General features: G+C 38.8%; 4 protein-coding genes across 5 annotated transcripts; 3 read left to right on the top strand and 1 right to left on the bottom strand.

Annotated features, from left to right (window-relative positions):
* The first annotated feature begins 7,209 nt into the window (after positions 1-7,209).
* LOC106450835 (protein SMAX1-LIKE 8) lies at positions 7,210-11,155 on the top strand. Of its 2 annotated transcripts, none has more exons than XM_013892606.3 (3): positions 7,210-8,516; positions 9,330-9,519; positions 9,655-11,155. In XM_013892606.3, the coding sequence occupies exons 1-3, from the start codon at positions 7,330-7,332 to the stop codon at positions 10,960-10,962; spliced, it is 2,685 nt and encodes an 894-aa protein (XP_013748060.1). In that variant the 5' UTR covers positions 7,210-7,329; the 3' UTR covers positions 10,963-11,155. The 2 variants fall into 2 exon arrangements, with proteins under 2 accessions (XP_013748060.1, XP_013748059.1); XM_013892605.3 differs by having other exon boundaries at positions 7,211-8,516; positions 9,640-11,155.
* A 2,902-nt stretch (positions 11,156-14,057) lies between these two features.
* On the top strand, positions 14,058-16,530 carry LOC106450836 (zinc finger CCCH domain-containing protein 29-like). Its single transcript, XM_013892608.3, has 2 exons — positions 14,058-14,305; positions 14,692-16,530. The coding sequence occupies exon 2, from the start codon at positions 14,697-14,699 to the stop codon at positions 16,350-16,352; it is 1,656 nt and encodes a 551-aa protein (XP_013748062.1). The 5' UTR covers positions 14,058-14,305; positions 14,692-14,696; the 3' UTR covers positions 16,353-16,530.
* Positions 16,531-16,941: 411 nt separating this feature from the next.
* Positions 16,942-17,600, bottom strand: LOC106450837 (late seed maturation protein P8B6-like). Its single transcript, XM_013892609.3, has 2 exons — positions 17,367-17,600; positions 16,942-17,259 (listed from the first exon to the last, which is right to left on the bottom strand). Exons 1-2 carry the CDS (start codon positions 17,479-17,481, stop codon positions 17,120-17,122), a joined length of 255 nt encoding a protein of 84 aa, XP_013748063.1. The 5' UTR covers positions 17,482-17,600; the 3' UTR covers positions 16,942-17,119.
* Positions 17,601-20,574: 2,974 nt separating this feature from the next.
* Positions 20,575-23,072, top strand: LOC106454595 (probable protein phosphatase 2C 30). Its single transcript, XM_013896714.3, has 3 exons — positions 20,575-22,020; positions 22,499-22,678; positions 22,762-23,072. Exons 1-3 carry the CDS (start codon positions 21,199-21,201, stop codon positions 22,924-22,926), a joined length of 1,167 nt encoding a protein of 388 aa, XP_013752168.1. The 5' UTR covers positions 20,575-21,198; the 3' UTR covers positions 22,927-23,072.
* Positions 23,073-23,339: the final 267 nt, after the last annotated feature.

Below are 23,339 nucleotides of genomic sequence, written 5' to 3'. Positions count from 1 at the left end.
ACATAAACATAAGAACAATCTTTGGTTCTATGTTGTACACGTGAACAACCACTCTAATATGTATCCACAGGTTCAACCACTCTAATATGTATCCACAACACTAACCCCCAAAAACTAATTTCCGTACAAAGTTCATACTAACACCTTTACATGTTAAACATCATTGTACCGGTAACACATTAGTTCAACAAACATAAAAACAATCTTCGGTATTATGTATCCACATGTACAATCACTCCAATATGTATCCACATGTACAATCTTCGCAAATTTGGTTGTGTACAAATCACTAACCCACACTAACTAATTTTGGTACAAAGTTCATCCTCACACCTTTACATGTTAAACATCATTGTACCGGCAACACATACGTTCAACAAATACGACAACCCTTGCTCTCCTTACGATTTAGCTCAATACAAGCAGAAACATAACCCAGGATTCACAAAACCATAAGAACGTGACTATCTATTCAAATGTTAACCCAGGATTCACATAACCTCAAAACGTGACTATCTATTCGCATGTTAAACTGCATTAAGCCGTGTTTCACAAAAAACAGAAGAAAAAATCAGAAACATGAACCGGGAATCACATAACCATAAGAGATCTCATTTGTACATGTAGACTACCACTACTATTTGTATCCACATGTACAACTTTGTCGGACATTTGTTGTACGCAAATGCCTAACACCATATATAACAACATCGACCTTGCAACTACAACTTATGACACAAATCAACAAGCCTCACAACGTGAGTATCTTTTCACATGTTAAACTGCATTAAGCCGTGTTTCACAAAAACAAAAGAAAAACTATCGGCTTATTCTTAGTACACGTGAACAACGCTTCCTATACGTATCCACATGTACGTCCAGGTTCTCCACATACGTATCCTTACTCCTGTACGTCCACGTTCTCAACAATATATTTACATATCCACATGTACACGTTCGCTCATTGGGTCCTTCAGTCTATGAAGCAAACAACGAAAATCACCTACATTACGTTAATATAATACAAACACAGAATACTTCTTAAAACACGTTCAATAAATAACCCTAAGTTTCACTTATATAACGTTCACGTACACAAAAAACACCGAGACCTTAAAAAAACAAAGATAACATCCAAAACACAACATCCAACAATACATAAACCCTCACATTCACTGGTTCACCTCTCCCACATACACAGGCAAAACCCAGTCCTTGTACAAATCCATAGCCCACTGCTTCCTCATTATGTCCACCAACTCGTCTGTCAAGCCATCCATTCTTGGATTTGGGTTCCCCAAAGCATGCATCTCCATGAATTTGACTGCTACTGGTCCGCAATCTCCACTGCGGCGGTTCTCGTAAGCCCCACCCATTCTTTCAACCGTAAAAGGATCCAAAGTATACGATCCATCTCCAGGTGGCGGACAAACATTAGCAACCAGGTAGGGGAGCATCTTCGACACAGTTCCCATTATACCCCACACAACTGACATGTCTTTCAGCCCTGGGTTTGGGTCCAGCACCAACACACGCCAATCTTTCAGGCTGATGCATAAACCAACCCAGTGGTTTCCATCCCAAATCATGGGAGCATACAACGTATCAACCTCAGCTCCCCACCTTCTCCCTTCCTTAGTTAAAAACCCTGAAAGCCGCCCATCGCCCAACACCCTTCCCCTGTTACCCCTCGCTGCGTTGAAAGACCGGGCCTTGCCTTGCAAATGTCCAACAAACCATGGCGGTAGAAACAGGCACCGCCTTTCTTTTAGTTTCTCCTCATGACGCTTAGCTACGTACTCCACCAAAACTTCGATATGCTGTGTCCACATAGACAATAAGCTACACCAAACAACCAAAAAAAAAAAAAAAAATTTGCCACAATACCTGAGTAGATACCCATTTTTGGGGGGCAGCAAGATCTAGGAAAAATTCATTATCCAAATCAAATTTCCCCGCATTCAAATGCAACCTAGCAACAAAAGAATCACACATCAGTCGAAATCCACTATCATCACACCATATTTCCCAGCAATCTGAATCACACATCAACCTGGCACTTACACTTTAGGGTTCTCCGACAACACAGTCTCGAAAAAACCCTGGTCTACATCTTCCACAGTCGGAACAAACTTCTCCATTGTAAAGGCCTCCTTAGCCAACAGCAAGGCTGCCAACTCCGCCTCCCTCTCCACTGGTTTATGTTTCTCGCTCCTCTGGCAAGGCGAAGAGTCGCTTAACTCCATCAATTGGTTCTCTCCATTTCCATCGCTATCCGAAGCTGTTCCCTGCGAACACCCAATAATATAACTATCAACCCACAACTTTTGATGTACACACGAACAAATCTACTAGTTGTACATATGTACATCTCTACTACTTGTACACCCGTACAAGCGTCCAATACAGTGCACAATCACAAATATGAAATAGTTGTACACACAAACAATCGAAAACCCTCATGTACAAACCTGCTCTTCGGCTGTTTTATTTTGAACCTTTTTGTCCGCTTCTAAGCCAGAACCCAATGACCCATCTCTAGAATCTAAAACTGCAACACCCTACATACCCCATCGAGAGAGAAAACAAAGTGTCAAATGTAGATACAAGTTCAATGGTATGGAAATAAAAAAAAAACCAATAAAGTTCACCGTATCCATTGGGTTGTCAAGTACGTCATTCTCACCGTCACCATCCGCTTCTTCATCCCCACTAAGGACCTGTCCGTTCTACACAAAAACACACGTGCAACAAAATTTAATGAAACAACTCAAAACCATATAAACATTTTAACAATGGCCGCAATTTATCATCAAAGTTATTTTTTACCTTCACGCTAGGCAAACCCATCCTATCGCCATCCCCGGTTGAATTGCCCTCACCTCCCATTCTCTGTGGACAAACATAATCAAAGTAAATCCCCACTTTACTTGCACACGTGTACACACTAGTTCGCTTGTCCATATGTACCAGGTTTTAATTATTACCTTTCCATCAATGGCATTCGTTGCTTCCGGAGACTCCGAACCCTTGCCAACCTCTTCCTCAGGCATATCAGTCACCTCACGGGTTATAACACCCACCAGCCTATTCAATTCCCCAAAATCCTGTCAAACCATGTAAAACATATTAGAAAAACAAAAAAACAGCAAAGGCAACTATAACACCAAAAAAAAATTACCACTTCTGTCCCGCAAGGGCCATCAGACCCAGATATCCCCTTATCAGCAACCACATCACTCTCCTGCTCAACATAAGATAACGGGTAAGCGTTGCCAACAACCAGCCCCCCAGTTTTGCTGCCTACCTCATCCTCAGTTACGTAGAATGTGTTGCTCCCACTACCATATAATACAACGTGTGGCTTCTCTGTTTTATCCCCCTTCTTAGTATATAGCAAGGGGACACCATCTCCTTCCTTCAAGCTTTTTTCATCAACGGGCTCTTCCCCCTCCTGTGCCCCCGCTAACGAATCCAAATCCTCCATGCGGTCATCATCACCGTCATGGTCGCTTCTACCAAAAAGATTGCCTTCCTCCAAAGAAACACCGCTCTTCTTTCTCCGACGTAACGATCCCAATTTAGCAGTTGAAAACTTCCCACCCGATTTGGACTTATACTTCTTCAGCATCCTCCCTTGCTTCTCTACAACCTTGTTTAGCTTCTCTAGCTCTTTTTTAAGGCCCTCAACAACACCAACCAAAGCCTCGTACTTATCTTCCCCAACCTCAGCTTTCCGGGTAAAGTATCTGCTTAGCCTCCTCTGTTTCATCAAAGCCCCTGCCTCCTGTTTGTGCGTTAGTTTCCGGATTTTTCGTTTAACTTCTGTAACAACTGGGTCGTGGACATAGAGTGGTTCTTTAGCATCACCCCCGCCCCACTCCCCTTTTTGAAAATTGTGCCCCTTCTTCAAAAGCTCAACCATATACGTCACTTTCCGGTCAGAGATTTCACAATCAAACACACCCCAGCCATCATCTCTGTCCTCATCAACCTCCATCATTGGCAGAACCGTCAACTACTTCAAAAACATTGCAACATGTTAGAGTCTCTACTTTACCAATTGTCCACAACTACAACAGGCGCATGACTTAGTCCTAATTTTTAATTGTCCACAAAAAAGGATTAACAAAATATATCCATATGTACACTGTCACAAGCCTTATCCATATGTACTACTTAACCCTCACATATCCACATGGACCATCGACATCATCATTTCTAACCCTACTACACTTGTCAGCATGTACAAACAAGAATCAATTGATTACCAAATGCCTGTACTGACCTTCGGATTATGCTCCGCCGCAAGGACATCAGTCAGGACCAGCCCCGTATGGGTAGGCAACTTGTCCCCAACATAGCTCAATAGCGTAACACTATCGTCACCTCCTAAGCGGTCTAGCAAAGCAGGGATGGCTTCAAAAGCCCACAGCTGCAGCGCTAGCGGGAAACCCAACAGGAATTTGCTCTCCTGCCTCAGAAGGGAACAGAAAAGCCCCTCTGGGTCATCGCACTTTCCTAAAACCTTCTTTGGCGGTATCATGGTGCTAATTGTCCACCAAAACGACTCACGCCCCCACTGAAAAGCGAAAAACTTGTCTAACTTCTCCACCAATTTAACATATTTCAGCGTCGGTTTCGGCTTCTGCGTTTTAGGCATCAGCACACCATCAACAATGATGATCAAACATAGACGGAGCTTCTTCCCCGGAGACATACTGTCTTCAGTAACCACCATGGCGGCAAGATCATCTAAATTGAGATTGCGCCTACCCCCAAACAACTTATCCCAGTAAGCATAGTCTGTTTTCTTTGCCTTCAGTTTGTCATCTACCTCGTATCCCGCTTCAAACTCTCCACAAGGTAAGCCGGTAACATGGGCAAATTCAGGAAGCCCGAAACGTGTCGGGAAACCACCAAATACAGGCCACATCTCAAACCTTTTTTTCGTTACCAACTGTCTAGAAAGCAGACCATGCACCATTTTCCCAGAAAAAGCACACCTCCTTACCGGCAACCTAAATAGCGAACCAAAACAGGAACACAATAACCTCTCCATCTCCTCAGAACCTTCAAGGACATCCCTCACCAGCAGCAGATACTCGAGCGATGCGTAACAGTTGTTCCGGTTACTAGGGTACCGGTCGGTGGCGAAGAGCCGAGATGGAAGTCTATCGTTCACCGCCACAACATCTGCCGGCGCGGTACCTGAACCACAATGAACCATTTAAACCGTATAAGCTTCAAGAAACACTGACAAACAGAACATATACAAGGAAAACTCACCGTCGTCGATCGCTTTCCGAGCTCTCTTTCTCTTCGTCGACATATCCTCACTTCGTCTCCCTCTGCAACCGTCGTTGCTCCGCAGTTTTTCCGTCGTCGATGTCGCCGGCGGTTACAAGATCGAGAGGTAGAAACCGTAAAGAGCAGAAAGTTTACAGTTTCACCTTTTCACGGGCACAAGGTGAGAAAATAAAACGATGATAACTGCTCCCTTTAAATCCGCCAATCACAATCCACCAGTTTCGAATTTCGAAACCGCAAACCAGAGTAACCAGAATTGAATGTCCAGTTACAAAAACACCCTCGACTGGTTAACCTTTTTCAAGGGCATCCACGACTTTAGCCATAACATAGTGTGTTGGGAGCAATAAGTGTCCATCCATGTAATAAATTGACAACAAGTGTCTATATATGAAAATCACTCTTTATTTTGCTCCGACAAGACCGACACCAATCTTTCCAATAACTTTCGGTAATAAATGTCATTGGATTCCTTTTTCATATTACATCATTGTATTTTTATAAGTATTTGTATACAATATTAAAAGTAGCATGAGTTCATGAAGAATATAGCGAAAGATATGGTCGAGCTTGACGTTCCCATCCTCTAGCCAGGTCAATAGAACTTCTTTTTTTTGCTAAGAATGCTAATATCATATTAATGATGTTCAGATTTTACAAAAAAGTTAAATCTAGATAGTACTCTACCTTGGCAAAAAGAAGAAAAAACAAGATAGAGCAAAAGTGTTGAGAAGCCTAAAAATTATATAATCCAACTTGACAAGAGGTTTTGAAATTTCTTTCTATCCCTTCTTGCCATGATAGTGTTCTTGACTTCTCGATATATCATCCTTGCAATCACCACTGGTCCAATGATGTTGTTGTTATGATACACATTATTTCTCTGCTTCCACAGGTGATAGACGGTTGACTGGACAGCTAGCTTTCGAAGGATGATAGGGCTTGAAACGGCTGGAGATCTGATCCAAGATAGCATTTCATTCCAGTCATGGAAGGGAAGAGTTGGTGGGTTGAGCCTATATATAACATGTTGCCAGACCTCCCAACTAAATGGACAAGTCAACAACAAGTGATCTCTTGTTTCTGTGGAACCTGAGCAAAGACAACAGGATGTAGGAACTTCTTCTAGCGTACACTCTTTTATATTACGAACTCAGAATTAAAATCGTGACAAAGTGTTCGAGATACTCAGATGAACAGAATTATAATTTCCCTTTTTGGTTATAAGGTTATTAGATATACAAACAAATCTTAAAATAAACATGAAGAACGAACGTATTTTAAACTGTATGTAACTAAATTTACGCAGATGGCTAGATGCCACAACCACAAGTGATCTTATAAGAACACCTAAACTTGTAAAACGCCAAAACAATTTGACCTAAAGAATCATATGTTATTGAAGAGCGGCAAAAACATTATGGTAGTTCAACTATTTGTTTATATATATGGAAACAAATCTTCGTCAGTTTTCGAAAGCTAAAATCATAATTTTTTCTTACAAATAGAGTGTTTAAATACAGCTTTCAAAATAGTCACATCGTATGAGTTACGAGTATCTGTATCAAGGAGATATTTATCGTGTGGTATTTCATAGATATTTGATAATATGTGGTTTAAATTTATTTTACAAAATAACTAGTGACAAAAACAAGAGAAAAATATATTATTGATATTAGAAAATAATTTGACTTGAGCACGGGAATAAATAAATAAAAAAGAATGATCAAAAGATAAGCAACAAGAATCTGAGAATCTTTTACCAGTCACCACCTGTTCTCCTGTTTCTGTTGGATTCCAAACTCTCACTTTCACTGCCCCCTCGTGTCTAGGTCCCACCTTTGTGTTCCACTCAACCCAACAGTGTATCCTCTCTTCTCCCTCCATAAATTAATTTATTTCTAGTCGCATTTTCTTATTACCAAACCACAGAAAAAAAACAGAGTAACAAAGAACAGAGTATCCTCTCTTCGAAATTTTGAATTTTATTAGTGTATTTATTATATATGTTTACCGGCGATGCCAACGGCGGTAAACGTGGCGAAGCAATGCTTAACGGCGGAATCATCCTACGCGCTAGAAGAAGCAGTCAAAGTGGCGCGTCGACGAGGACACTCCCAAACGACGTCGCTTCACGCCGTCTCCGCTTTACTCTCACTCCCAACCTCCGTCTTACGCGACGCGTGCGCACGTGTCCGAAACTCTGCTTACTCTCCTCGTCTCCAGTTCAAAGCTCTTGATCTCTGCCTCAGCGTTTCACTAGACCGGATCCAACCGGGTCAACAACAACAACAACCCGGATCAGATGATCCGCCCGTTTCGAACTCTCTCATGGCTGCTATCAAACGCTCTCAGGCTCACCAGCGCCGTCTCCCTGAGAACTTCAGGATGTACCAAGAGATGATGTCGTCTCAGAACCAGAGTTCGAACTCGCTCTCTTGCGTGAGAGTGGAGCTTCGTCAGCTGATTCTCTCGATCCTGGATGATCCGGTTGTGAGTCGGGTGTTCGGTGAAGCGGGTTTCCGGAGCTCCGAGTTAAAGCTCTCGATTGTCAGGCCCTTCCCTCACCTTCTCCGTTACTCATCACGACAACAACAGCCTATGTTCCTATGTAACGTAACCGGAAATTATACCGAACCGGAATTGAATCCGGTTCGATGGGGTTTCAGCGTACCGAACCGGAATCTTTCCGGAGATTCTGATCACCGGAGGATCAGCGCGGTTTTCACGAGGGACAAAGGGAGGAACCCTCTGCTTGTGGGTGAATCGGCTCACAGTGTCTTAACCGGTTTCTTAAGTTCGCTGGAGAACCGAACCGACGGTTTAAGCACGGTTAGCCTCAGTACAGAAATTTCGGACCAAGTCAACGTCAAGTTCGATAAAACCTACACGGACGCGAGGTTTCGCGAACTGGAGAAGGTGGCTGAGAAAGGTTCAGGACCTGGCTTAGTCTTGAGCTACGGAGACCTGAGGGTTTTCACAGACGGCGAGGGGAACGGGTCGGCGGCGAGTTACATCGTGAGTCGTGTTGCGGAGCTGTTACGGAGATCAGGGAGGAGAGTGTGGTTGATCGGAGCGGCGACGAGCAACGACGTTTACGAGAAGATGATGAAGAAGTTTCCGAATGTGGAGAAAGATTGGGATCTGCAGTTACTTACCATCACTACAACTACTCTTAGGTCTTGTCTGCCTCATCACAAGTCCAGGTTATTGCTATACCTCTTTCACACGCGTTTAACTACACCAAACGCATCTTTACTAACGGTTTAAGGATTCGCGCGGGAGTATTTAATTACGTAATTACGTAGGCCACCTAACCATAAAGTTAAATTTACAAAAGAAGTATGTATAACTTATTGTATCTTTGACTTTGATTATATGGAAAATAAGTGTGTACTCTGAGATTGAACAGATGCGGTTGATGATATCAATCGTTTGTTTAACCTTGTTCAACGACTATTTTCTTCTATTGAAACAAACGAATATTTCTTCTACTAAAACAACAAAATCTTGTTCCAAAACATGACAATAGTCATATTTAAAACAGTTTAATCTGGCTTGTGACCTTTTGTAATAGCTTATTGTCTACTAAGAATAACTTCAGATTTCTTGATCTTTGTTGTTCGGTCAAACAATCTAATTGTTAGACAAAAGTTTAATTTAGTGTTTAGTTTACATAATATATGTTAAGAAACAAGTATCTTATTTTCAATAAGAATATCAATCAAGTTAGCTTTTTCTTTAACTCTCTTGTCGTAACTTTTGCTCTTACAATTTCGAAATGATGTTTGATAGAAGCACTACATATTTTTAATGGCAAACACAATGGTTTAACATGTAAAAGAAAAAAAACAATGGCATAACTTAAAAAATAGTCATTTGAATGTAGAAGCACGTCACTGATGTACGTTTGACCTCACATTCCACTCTTGCACTAACTTCATGAGTGTATCTGCCTTTTCCTTTTTTTTTTTGTACATTTGTCTTCGATGACGTTGACGTGTTATAATTGAAAACAGTTTGATGGGATCGTTTGTTCCATTTGGTGGATTCTTCTCAACTCCATCTGACCTAAAACTACCCTTCTCCGGTTTCAACAAAGAAACCACCGAACCGGTTTCTTCAATATCCGAGCAGACCCAATCCACCTTGCCACCTTGGTTGCAGATGACCACAAGAACCGAGTTAAACCAAAAATCTAGTTCCAAGGTTCGTCTAATTTTTCTCTTCTCCTAATTTTGTGAACCTCACATAGTTTTCGTGGGCCACAAGTTTCCATAGTTAACTGCGTTAGTTCACTGTTTTATGTTTAATTCAACTTGTATTTAGATTCCCTCAATGCAGACCACAGAAGGGTTGGAGTCAGTTTGTGGAACTAAGTCAACGATCTGTGCTTCTGCTTCGACCGGTTCAGCTAAATCGATCACGACTGATCTAAATGCGAAGATGTGTCCGGTCACCACAGGATTTGGTCTCAATAATCATTTGGATGACAAAGATGTTGCTCATCCACGATCTTCATCAAGGGATCTCAACGTAGAGAGCTTCAAGATTATATACCAAAGACTAACCGATAGGTTTTCATGGCAAGATGAAGCTGCTAGAGTTATCAGCTCCGCATTGTCACAACCGCCTAGGATCAGCACCAGAAGAGACGTTTGGCTCCATTTGGTTGGGCCTGATATTGTAGGCAAGAGGAGAATGTCGCTTGTGCTTGCTGAGATTATGTATCAAAGTGAGCACAGATTCATGCCCGTTGATCTTGGTGTTACGTGTGATGATGTGATGCGGCAGAGAGGAAAGACAATGGTGGATCATATCTTTGAGGTGTTGTGTAGGAACCCTTTCTGTGTAGTGTTCCTTGAGAACATTGACAAAGCGGACGAGAAGCTTCAGATGAGCTTGTTGAAGGCTATTGAAACGGGAAAGTTTATGGATTCTCATGGGAGAGAAGTCGGAATAGGAAACACCACGTTTGTTATGACGTCATCTTCAGTAGATGATTCTGGAACAATAGCCACTTATTCTGAAGAGAAACTCTTGAGAGCAAAGGGAAGGCAAGTGGAGGTATGGATTGAAACTGTGTCCAGGTTATCAAATGTGAGAACGGTTTCTAGGCTTAGATCGGTGAAAAAGAGGAAGATGATAGGCTTGAGGGATACTCAGGACAAGAATGAGCTTCTAGAAACGGGAAAGCAGGTGAACAGAACAAGTAATGGAGTTCTTGATCTGAACCTTCCTGCCCAAGAAACCGAAACCGAAGATAGTGAAGAACACTCAAAGCTTTGGTTAGTGAACTTGAAGAAACATGACCGTCTCACTGAGGTTTCTTTTAAGCCTTTCGACTTTGAAGGGTTAGCAGAAAGAATAAAAAAGAGCGTAAAAGAAATTTTTGAAAAGTGCGTGGGATCATCAGATTGTTCGCTGGAAATTGATCCTAAGATCATGGAAAGATTACTAGCGGCTGTTTATTTCTCTGACAGTAGAAAATATATCATCAAAGAGTTGATGGAGAAAGTAATGGCGCGAGTGTTCTTGCATGTTAAAGAAAGGTATGAAATCACTTCTTGTTCGGTAGTAAAACTACTTGGTCGAGATCTTGACGTTTTGGGTGAGGATGAAATGGATTTGTTCCTTGTAAAATCTCAGTAGGATAAAAGGTAGTTGTGAAGTTTATTTGGAAAGTGTATAAGATAAGGTAGAGTTGGTTATAGGTATTATTGTCATTATGTCTTGCTATACTATTAAAATGTGTGTTATGATGTATCATATAGTTGTGAGTGGGTCGACTCGTGTCCTTGTTTGTATGTACAAGTTTCTGTAAATTAATAGTTGCTTTCATATATGTTTCAAACCAATAGAGCTTTTAAAAATCTCATGGGTTTTCCGTATGTATATTTATTAGTTGGATAAACAAGTATTCAATTCGATGGCAAGAAAGTAGAATCAAAATACTTCAAATCAATCTATCAGCTCTAAAGAAAATCATTTTAGTGACTCCTTTCTGATTCACATTGGCAATATTAGCTTCTCTGAAAATTCAACGTTAATTATTGATTAAAAAAAAAAGAATAAAAGAGATATTACATGGACCCGATGGATCAGTCTTCCCAAAATCAATGTCATAAAAAAGGCTCGGTGATTGAGTCCACAATCTGATTTAATTTGCTGAGGAGTTTTGGGAAATAATTTAAAAGGCATATAACATAAAATCATTACCGCTTCAATAGTTTACTATTAAGTTGACCATATAAATAAAGAACCAAGTTTGACCAGAAGGAAACATAGCAAGTCTTCGTCCAAGTTTCTCTTCAAACTTTCTTTACTCATCAGCATTTAGATTACCCAACTTGCTCAGACGCATGATCATGTTTTCTCCTGGAAAGAAAATATGCAGATAATTCAAAGATTATTGGACTGTCGATATGCTTTGAATTCATATGTCAGTCTAATTTGGAAACATATATTTACTGAATTGCTGATCATGATATTATCAACTCAAGATTTAAAACTTCGAAGTTCCTTGAAGGTAATCATTAGTTATGATTCTTCTTTTAAGTTAAAAATTCTAGAGACCATAAATTTAGTTTTTTTCTTTTAATTAAGAGCAATGTATAAATACAATACAGCTGCATTTTCTTATAATTTGATGATCATCTATGAGAGTTAACTTATGTGAACTTTTGTGAGTGCACTATGTTAATCTGTAAATCACATAGAAAGACAGTTTTGATTTAGATCTTGTAATCCATTGGTTTTAAACTATGTGGAATAGTCTTTCTAGTTCGCAAAAAAAAAAAGAAGCAAATTTGTGATAATTGGTGTAGGCAAAAACTCGTTAGATACAGAATATCAAATGATGAAATCAGACTAATCCAAATGATCAAATTTGTGATAATTGGTCTAGGCAAAAACTCGTTAGACACAGAAGATCAAATGATGAAATCAGACTAATCCAAATGATCAAAGAACAATGAGGAGTAAGTCAAATAAAATAATATCGAAAGGACTAATCCATTATGTTTTTTTTTCTTTTTTTCTTTGAACAAATCCATTATGTTTTGTGTGACTAATATTAAACTAAATAAATAAAGAGGAGAAAAGCTATGTGAGTATTTTCCCTATTTTTCAAAGAGAAAGTTAGTGTTACAAAAAAAAAAGTAAGTGGAAAAAGTGGAATCGGGCGGCCAAGTGAAGACATTCTCTGTCGCCCACCCAAACACCACAAAGAAAAAAAAAAGGCGTGCCTCACTTTATCTCTTTCGTTTTATCTCCACACGCGTCTCCTTGCGTTTGTCTCACTCGCTTTACCCTAATCACTCCACTACAACTTTACTAGAAGACCAAGTCTACTAGAAGACCAAGTTTGATCTCCATATATCAGTAACAAATAATGTAAATTAACTGAACACCAATAAGACGAGGCTATCTATAAGAGCTTAAAACAAAACAAAAAATTGGTATACATTATAGTGAATTCAATATATTAATAAAATTTTATTTTCCTTTTGATCCTAGAATACTTCATGTTTTAAACATTTAAAATTTAGTTTACTTCTACCTTTCTTAATTCTAACTTCCGTTCATAATATTCAATTTTAAAGTACCTAATATCAATTACTCTCTAGTCTCTAGCATTAGAAAATAAAATTTGATTTTGGTTTTTTTGAAGCAGATGAGAGTTGATGTATGTCTTCACTCTTCAAAATGAGAGTAGACTTGTATAAGCCCCACGTACGAATCAAAGCGCGTGCTATAGTGCAAAGACAGTCACACGGGTGTGGAGGGATTACCTGCTAAATCGGTCGATTAGATGAAACTGTGGGTCACTTATTACATCCGCAACTCCATTATCATGTTGTCATGTTATGCTATTTTACTTATTTTAATACATAATTTTTTTGGAGCAAAATTTTAATACATAATTTTTAATATCTTTCTTATATCATGAAAACACAAAAAATTCCCAGGACAAATTTTGGAAATAGTTACTTATTGTATCTTAGGATGTCCTGCCCAAGTGCCCATACATTTTTCTGAGCACACACACGCACACCCATACATATGAAAATTATTACAGTAGATCTGGTCAGACATAATAACATTTAAAGTCCTCTAAAGTTTGAACAAAACTTTGTCCAAAAAAATGCTTAACTATTTTGTAACCGTAAGCCTTTCTTTCCACCTTAACTAAATTCCAAATTTTGTAACCAACATACACCTATTGGGAAATGAAATTTAACAGGATCTTCTGAATTTAGTGGATATGTTAGGTTATTTCCCTTTTAGATTCTTATTATTTTCTGTAATCAAAACAAATTGATTGATTAGCTTAGAAATTTAGTAGGTATAACATACAAAATCAGCAACTTGTTTCAGTCACAAAAAAAAAGACAAATAGTTACATGCATGAACTGTAATCCAGAAACTTATCCCCCAGAAGAAGCTGTAATCTAAAAACAATAAATACATCTTAATGAGACTATTTCTTTAAAAACTTGTGGAATTTCATTCCCCTCAAGGAACTTGCTCTTTTGATCATTATAAAAAGACATTTTGAAAAAATGAATGAGATAGGGAGAGAATCAATCTATTATAATATTTTTTCCCAAAAGCAAAAAAAAGAAGAAGACTAAAACAAATTGCGTATAAACAGTCAGCAAAACAGCGACGTCATTACCTTTTGAAAGTTCCCAGTTTTGACTTTTGACCTAAACCATTCCTATAAAAAACAGAACAAAAGGAAAGTACATAAAAACTTGTATATATAAATAATTAAAGAAAAGTAGACCAAGAGAAAGGTAGACGAAAGAAAGAGCGCACCTTCCTCCTCTCCTTCTTCGCAACGAAGCTCTCTCTTTTAAAAGGAGCCTTTACATTTTCTCTACGGTTCCTTCTTCAGAAACCCCAATCACTTCTCCTACTCCATCTCAAAACCTCAAAGTCTAAAACCTTTTCTTCTCTTGTTCCTCCAAAACTCTATCTTCTTCTCTAGGTTTGTGACTTCCCTCTTTCCTCCATCATGACTCATGAGTTGATTCTTTTCTCTGTTTTTGCTAATTCTATAACGTTTACCTAATCTCTGAGGCTTTAATCTTTGGTTTTTGATGGCTTTCTTCTTTTCTTTTCTTCTTCCCGAGGTTATTTAAAGAAGAAGAAAATCTGTAAATAAAAAGTAGAAACGGTCGTTGGCCTTATTGAGTTTTTCTTTAATTTTGGGATATAAAAAATCTTGAAAATACAAAGAATTTTGAAAACATCAAAACTGAAAATTTGTAATCAAAACTTTATTGTTTGCGTTGGCTCTTCCTCCTCCTTTTGATAGCTATCTTCTTGTTTCTTGCTCCTCACGGTTCTTGTTTTCCCTTTTGAATCTCACAGAAAAGATGTGTGGCTCAGAGAGCAAACTCTGCTCCTCAAGAACCTTAACAGAAGCTGAGTCCATGAGGCAGAAATCACAAGAGGGTGCAGCCGCCGCCACGTGTCTTCTTGAACTCGCCGCATGCGACGATCTTCCCTCCTTCAGGAGAGAGATCGAGGAGAACTCGTTGGATATCAACGAACCGGGCTTTTGGTACTGCAGACGGGTCGGGTCGAAGAAGATGGGTTTTCAAGAAAGAACACCTCTCATGGTTGCTGCTATGTACGGAAGCATCGAAGTTCTAACTTACATAATCTCCACTGGAAGATCCGACGTGAACAAAGTTTCCAGCGACGAGAAAGTCACTGCTCTTCACTGTGCTGTTTCCGCCTGTTCTGTCTCTATCGTTCAAGTCATCAAGATCTTGCTTGATGCCTCCGCTTCACCTAATACCCTTGACGCTAACGGGAACAAACCGGTTGATCTTTTGGTCAAAGCTTCCCGGTTTATACCTAACCAGACTAGAAAAGCTGTTGAGATTCTCTTAACCGGAAACCACGGTTTAGTTGGTTTGGTGGAAGAGGAGGAGGAGGTGAAGAGTGTTGTGTCTAAGTATCCAGCAGATGCGTCCCTCCCCGACATCAACGAAGGTGTATACGGAACAGACGAGTTTAGGATGTTTAGCTTCAAGGTCAAGCCATGTTCTAGGGCTTACTCGCACGATTGGACCGAGTGTCCTTTCGTTCATCCTGGCGAGAACGCGAGGAGGAGAGATCCGAGGAAGTATCCTTACACGTGTGTCCCTTGTCCCGAGTTTCGTAAAGGGTCTTGTCCTAAAGGAGATTCATGCGAGTACGCGCACGGTGTTTTCGAGTCTTGGCTTCACCCTGGTCAGTACAGGACACGGCTTTGTAAAGACGAGACCGGTTGCGCGAGGAGAGTTTGCTTCTTTGCTCATAGGAGGGATGAGCTGAGACCGGTTAATGCTTCTACTGGCTCAGCTATGGTTTCACCTCAGTCGCCCATGGGTGATAATGGTGTTCCTTTGTCTCCAAGAAACGTTGGTTTATGGCAGAACACACCACCACCTTTGCAGCTTAACGGTAGTAGATTGAAGTCTAGTTTGAGTGCTAGAGATATGGATATGGATGTGGAGATGGAACTGAGGCTCCGTGGTTTCGATGGTCATAGGCTCAATGACTCTGTGATGTCTCCAAGCAGGCACTCTCAGATGAACCATTACCCTTCTTCTCCTGTGAGGCAAGCACCTCCTCAGAGGTTTGAGTCTTCAGCAGCTATGGCAGCTGCGGTGATGAACGCTAGATCATCAGCGTTTGCTAAACGCAGTTTGAGTTTCAAACCGGCTCCAGTAGCTTCTAATGTCTCGGACTGGGGATCACCAAATGGGAAGGTTGAGTGGGGGATGCAAAGAGAGGAGATGAACAAGATGAGGAGAAGTGTCTCCTTTGGCATTAATGGGAATAACAATAACAATGTGTCACGTCCTGTGAGGGACTACAGCGATGAGCCAGATGTGTCGTGGGTGAACTCACTGGTGAAAGATAGTGCACAGGAGGGAGCCTTTGGGTTGAATGGTGCAGCGGTTAGGGATGAGTTTAAGCTGCCGTTGTGGGCAGAGCAAATGTACATAGACCATGAGAAGCGGCAGCCTGTGGCATAAGAAGCAGACAGAATCTAACAAATCTTGGCAATAATTTTTTGATTTGTGTTTGACAGCCATATAGCTATCTAGCTACTAGTATATGTTTCTTTATATTCTCTTGTATTTTTTTTAAATGTCATTCTCTTGTCTTTGTGACACTATGTAATGATTGAAAGCAAATAATTGATGAACGAGTTCAAAAAAGGATCTTAGTAGCTTTGTATATGTTGCAATGAGATGAGTGATATAAGTAATGCGTTAGGTGTTTTAATGGTGCTTCTCATGGTTTCTTCTTGTTGTATACATTATTCATCCTCTTGGACATGATCACCCTTTAAGAGAATCTTCTTATGTCCACAAAATTAAGATGAAACAAACTAGTGGTTCAAAGAGGAATGCTTTCCTTGTGCTAATATTTTCAGTCATTGTTCTTCCTTTGTTCCTTCTCGGATGCTATCTGTACAATGAAAAGCAGCGGATTGGCCAGTTTCAAGACAGCCTACAAAAAACATCAGTTCACAATAACAAAGCAAAGAAACTGTCCTTCAATAATTTATTTTGTTTGAGGACCCCATCCCAACTTGTCGTGAAAAACAGGAGTGAAAGTAAAAAAACACTCGGTACTAGAAAGCAAATGAAACACAAGCGTACATAGAAGAAGACGAAAACATATAATGGTGATCATCATCTTATGAACTCAACAAGGGCTTATGACAGGAAACCAAAACACAACTATATGGAAAGATCTAAATTGATATTATTACACATCCATCGAAATATTATGACTAGGTCCTAGTCCTGGACTCATCCTCGGCGTCTTCCTCATCAGTCTTGTCACGGGTGCTATGACCTCCTTTGCGTCCTATCTGCTGATATCCTTCAGTTCCTAACTGCTCCTTCCTCGTATTCCCTCCTCGGCTCCTCCCTTTTAACATAAATTTACATAATATCCAACAAATATCAATAACATAAATTTACATAATATCACTTGAAGCATACGCATCCATGGAATGAAAAAAAGATAGATAAGACCTTCAGCGAGATGCTGTTGAGCTTCAAAGCTTTTGCCTCCAGTCCCACCTGGCACAACGGTCTCACCCTTGTTGGCCCTCTCGTCTAGCTGTTTCTTCTCCTGTTGAGACGCCATAGCTCGTTACTTATAACACAAGTAATAAACAAACTTAGCTTCTTGTTTTTGTCACAAAACAAAACAGATACAACCAACAACAACTAGATGATGATGATGATGATACGAATACTCGAGGAGATCCATCTATATATAGATGGGCACTGTTTCGGATGTGATATTGCTAGTGTTTCAACGTGGTGATTCAGGAACAATCGGTACGTCATACGTGTGCTCTTCTTTGCTGGTGACATGCCACGTGTCGGACTGAAATAGCTGACGTATGCTTGGAACTTGGAAGTGCCGTGCTGCTTCACCGCGTGTCCTTTGACTATACCACCGGAAGAGGTTGTGTGTTGCACTGAATGGTTATATATTTCAATCTATTTAAAAATGAATATGAAGAAGAATCCTACAATTTTCACAATGTATATACGGTTAATTTAGATGTTGTAACTTGTAACTCCTTCACTCAATTCATGCCTTATAGTTAGGTGTATAATTTGCTGGTGAAGAGTCATTGACATTAGGTGGTCCATGCATAGTGTTTGTTATTCTTTGATTTGAGACTAGATTGAACCACCGAAAAAGTCTTCCACTCCTTGATGGCAACAACTATGAATATTAAAAACCTCCATCTACAGATAAGCATCGGAACAACTTCTGACAATAAAACATAAGCATCAAACTAGATCTTCTTTGACTGCAAATCTGCAATCTATGTATTGCAACATGTAAAATACATTCTAAAATTTAAAATAATGATGAACAATGGAAGAAAAATTTATAGTACATGAGAAACGCAAAACCTTGGAAGCTTTCTACTAGGTATTATCAGGCCCGGCTCATGTTTTTTACAGACCCTGTGCATAAGCACCTTGTGCACATGCCAAGGGCCGGCACTGGGTATTAGGTAGGACACCTAGAATGAACTCAAAAGCCAAAACCATTAAAGAAGTTAAGTATGCTATATTGTAACTCACAAAAGTAGTTAACCACTAGGCTATAAATATGATTTTTGTAGAAGTTATCAATAGTAACAAAATAATGTTTGAATCTCGATTTGCCAGTTTGGTACTACAAGATGACAACATCATACCAAATTTATAAGAAAAAAAACGTATAAAGACTCGTATGTCTTTAGAAAAGCACACTCAAAATTCAGTTTTGTGATACTGATATTGTCTTCATTCCACAAGTTTGTTCTTAAAAAGAAGTAATCACAGAAATCAATTAGAATTTCTGGTACAAGTTTTATATATGGCTATGAATGTTTATATTCAGTGAAAATGTGAGTAAACAAAGTTTTGTTTTTGGGGTCAAATGAGGAACCAATGTATATGTAACCAATTGTAATCGGTCACGCGATTGAATAACCAATGGTAGATTTTCTCTTTGCTTCTTTTCAGCTTCTCTCCGAGGTCTTCACATGAAACCTCACTTTCTGATTCAGGCATAAAGTTGGGCTACACTGAAGGATAGCTGTGCCCCTCAGTTTTGACCATCACATTGATTTTTTTTGGCATTCTCTATTGAATTATGTGTGTACATGTCTTACCAACTATCCAATCGTCAAGCTCTGGTTTACATGTGGCATATATATTTGATTAACTGATTGTTTTGTGAATGTGAATTTAGTTTGTTTCAAAGAGTTATCTTGTCATTATTTAGTCAATTTCAAAGGTGAACATGTTCTTCTTGTATGTTCTAGTATATTTTAAGTTGTATTGGCTAACCAAAAAGTAAACTCTAAATGTTAAATTTGTTTGCCAAGTCAAAAAAGGCCGTCCCGAGACTGAACCTTAGGAAAGAAGTTATATTCATATATGACGAGGTAAAGTCAACTGCTCCCCAATTATATACACACAATACATTAATACATACACATTTACGTATGGTATGATGTCTCAGCTCAAATCGAGATGGTGTTCCTCTTTCCTAAAGAAAATTAATACAATACAATTTTTCTAGGTATACAAAAAAAAAATCATTCTTCTTATTTCGTTATGCGTTTTAAGATCATATATACGGAGTGATTAACGAATTTTGAATATATCTTAGAGCATTTTCAATGAGAGTCTCCTAGAGAGTTTCTCAACAATAAAAAAATTACAAAAAGTGAGAAGATATCTCACTCATTTTACATGTCATTCTATAATTGAGTTAGCTTTTTATTTCACTTGAAATAAATAATTAAATAGTTAAATAAATATTAGTATTATATATAGATTGATACTCTTGAGAATATCTAAAAGTTGGTGAATGTTCTTAAGCCCAAAAACTAAGCTTCAGTTAAAAATATATATTAAACTTCTATAAATGGATAGCTTTTCTAGAAAGGAATATGTTCCAAGTCTATTTTTCTTATTCGAGTCTATTCATCACTTGTATTCACGAATACATTCAGGGTTTGACTGGTGACCATTCGGGAATCAAGAGGAACAAATAAAAAAGAAATGTGTACGGGAACAAAATATCAGCAGGAATGAAAAGGAATGGTTGTTCTTTATCAAATTTAATAAGGAATAATTTTGTTCTCAAATTCTCTACAAAAAATGGAATGAAAGGGAATGAGAGGGAATTATTATTCTTTGTGAATGGTGATTTTTTTTAGGAACGTTAAGAAATGCATTATTCCTCACCGTTCCCTGGTCACCATTCATACCCTCAATCTGGGAGCCATTTACTTATTGACATCAACATTTAATTATGATTCATACTAATATTGACTTGAAAGTTCATGATTTTTAAGCTAATTAGCAATGAATACAAAATCTTATTAAAATGCACACATTGTTAATTAAAATTTACGAAGACCAGATTTGACTAGTTCCCTAATTCTTCGTACTAATCCCTTTTTTTTGAAAAAAAAACTTTCGTATTTTGTATATTTATTATATATATTTTTTATCATTTGTTGCCAAAACAAGATTTTATCATAATTTTTTCGTTTTGAAGCTAATATAGTACTTATGTTTGGTAATCAATATATAGTACTTTTTCTAGCGTGTAAACTAAATTTTGTTTTTTTTTGTCAACTAGTAAATACATTCAGTTTCTCAGACTCAGAATTCAAGAGCATTTTAAAAAATGTATACCATCGGGTACGAACATTTGCAGCCGAAGCATGTATGTTGTGCGTTCAGTTCAATTACTAAAATAAATGGCGTGAATGACTTTCTTTAATTAATTAAACTATAGTTAACATAACCAAAGATATAATCAATTGATCAGACGCTTAAGAATCGTACATTTCGGAACACTCGTAATTAAAATAATTAACTACATAATTTAGATGAGAAATCAAAATTAGTTTCAAACACAATTTAGTGGACGGTAGATCATCATTCAAAGCTTAAAGATTTTCACGTGATAACCGGGTCCAACTAGAAATTCAACTATACAAAATCTCGTTATGGCAACATATAATAAAGCATCTTACCGAATAAAGATAAAACATAAGAAAAATATGATGGAGATAGGCAGTGCAATTTTGGCACCGACGGGACTTTGACTAAACTACAAGAAATAGAGAGAGAGACTTGGTCACGTAGGTGTTAATTAGCATGCAGAAAGAGAAATAATCGTCGTTGACCGTTGACCAAAACTTGGTCATATATATACAAAATCTAAAACCGCCAACTATTTCGCTAATTCACAAGGTCCTTGCCTTCTCTGACGTAAACAACAAGCAGTACATTAATTAAAACGCAACCCTATTTTTACTTCTTTTTTTATATGCAAGTCTCTAAGAATCCGACCAAGCAAACAAATCGAGAGAAGAAGAAACTCACCGAAGATTATACCATGTCTAGGTCAGTGATCATGGCTCCGGAGTCTCCGGTTTACTTTCCATCTCCACTTGTTTTTTCTCCGACGTCGGTCAAAACGCCACCGTCTTCTCCTCGTTGGACACCACCGAAGAAGATTATGATAGCGTGTCCTCCAAGGAAGCCTAAAGAGACGACTTCGAGTTCTGATTCTAACACGGCTTTGAAAAGAAAGAGACCACCGATGCTTGACCTAAAGCTGCCTCCGGCGGTTGCACCGTGGTGTAGTACGACGGCGAAGACGCCGGGAAAAGCGGATGAGGTTATTGAAGCGGAAGAAGATGGAGTTTACTCCGTTTACTGCAAGAGAGGAAGACGCGGACCAATGGAAGATAGATATGTCGCGGCGGTTGATCCTGGCGAGAAAGTTCGCAAGAAGGCTTTCTTCGGCGTTTTCGACGGTCACGGCGGATCCAAAGCGGCGGAGTTCGCGGCGATGAATCTCGGCAACAACATTGAGGCGGCGATGGAGGCAGCGAGATCGGGAAAAGAAGGTTACTCGGTTGAGAGAGCGATACGAGACGGTTACATCAAAACGGACGAGGATTTCTTGAAAGAAGGCTCGAGGGGCGGCGCGTGTTGTGTAACCGCTCTGATATCGGAAGGCGAACTTGCGGTTTCAAACGCCGGAGATTGCCGGGCGGTTATAAGCCGCGGTGGAGTTCCGGAGGCTCTAACTACCGATCACATTCCTTCTCAAGCAAAAGAGTTCAAAAGGATTGAAGCATTGGTGAGTTTTATATAACATTCTGAAAATATATACATTATCCATTATTAAAAGGTTATATATTATCAAATCAAAAAGTTGGAATTTAATTTTTATATATTATCGAACTAGGTGTTTTAATTATATTTTCAGATTTTGGATAATTCTTACTATTATTAATTTTAATCAATTATCTAATCAAAATATATACATTTTGTTTTTATTTTTTAATTTAGTTATACATTTTATTCATTAAGAGTATAAATGATATTAACCACTTTAACTTTCAACGTGAGAGCTCGATTTCAAAAATTTATTTTGCAAATAATAATATATAGATCTATATGGAATTGCTGAATGGATGAAAGAAAATGTGAATTCACATAAAATATGAACGGTTAAAATCTGCAAAGTAATACTATCATTCTACCATTCCGCAATTCCAGTGATGTATTAGTCCGGTTTTGTTTGATTGGTTCGGTTTACTTTTGTGTTTGTGTAGGGTGGTTATGTTGACTGCTGCAACGGCGTGTGGAGAATTCAAGGAACATTAGCCGTTTCACGAGGAATTGGAGACCGGTATCTCAAGGAGTGGGTAATAGCTGAACCGGAAACAATAACATTACGGATTAAACCGGAATTTGAGTTCTTGATCTTAGCATCGGACGGCCTCTGGGATAAGGTAAGCATAAATCAAAATGAGTCAAGATTTTTTTTTGTAGTCTACGGTTTGAATGTTGAACCATATTTTCTCGGACATTATAGGTAACGAACCAGGAGGCTGTTGATGTGGTTCGGCCGTACTGCGTAGGCGTGGAGAATCCAAAGACACTTTCTGCTTGCAAGAAACTAGCCGAGTTATCGTGTAAGAGAGGGTGTTTGGATGATATTAGTCTAATCATAATTCAGCTACAACAGTTTGTGCCATGATTCATTAATATCTAGTATTAAGTTAAACGTGATTTAAGTCTTATGTGACAATTTTGTTCGGTGTTCACATGTAAATATAAGTTTCAAACACAATTAGTTGATATTTTCGTATTTGGTGATATCAAGATTTATGTGTCTTTAGCTTACGATCTCTTTCCATCTAACCCTTTTGATTATTGACAATTTGTAATGTGTTAATAAATCCGTTCGGTGAATTATCATTCCAGTCTTCTATTTAGTACGTACGTGACACAAACGAGAGGATCAAATGATGACTTTATGCTACTTCACAAAAAAGGAAGTGCACGATATTTTATACAAGAAAAAGGATCTTACCAGTATGTGAAAAAAAAAAAAACACATGAGAAAAAAGTGAGTTGAAAACGTTGAGTTGATTCTTCGACTGAAAATCT

Source organism: Brassica napus, chromosome A5, assembly GCF_020379485.1.
Source record: "Brassica napus cultivar Da-Ae chromosome A5, Da-Ae, whole genome shotgun sequence".
NCBI classification, from domain to species: Eukaryota; Viridiplantae; Streptophyta; class Magnoliopsida; order Brassicales; family Brassicaceae; genus Brassica; species Brassica napus.
This window is presented reverse-complemented; position numbering and strand designations above follow the sequence as displayed.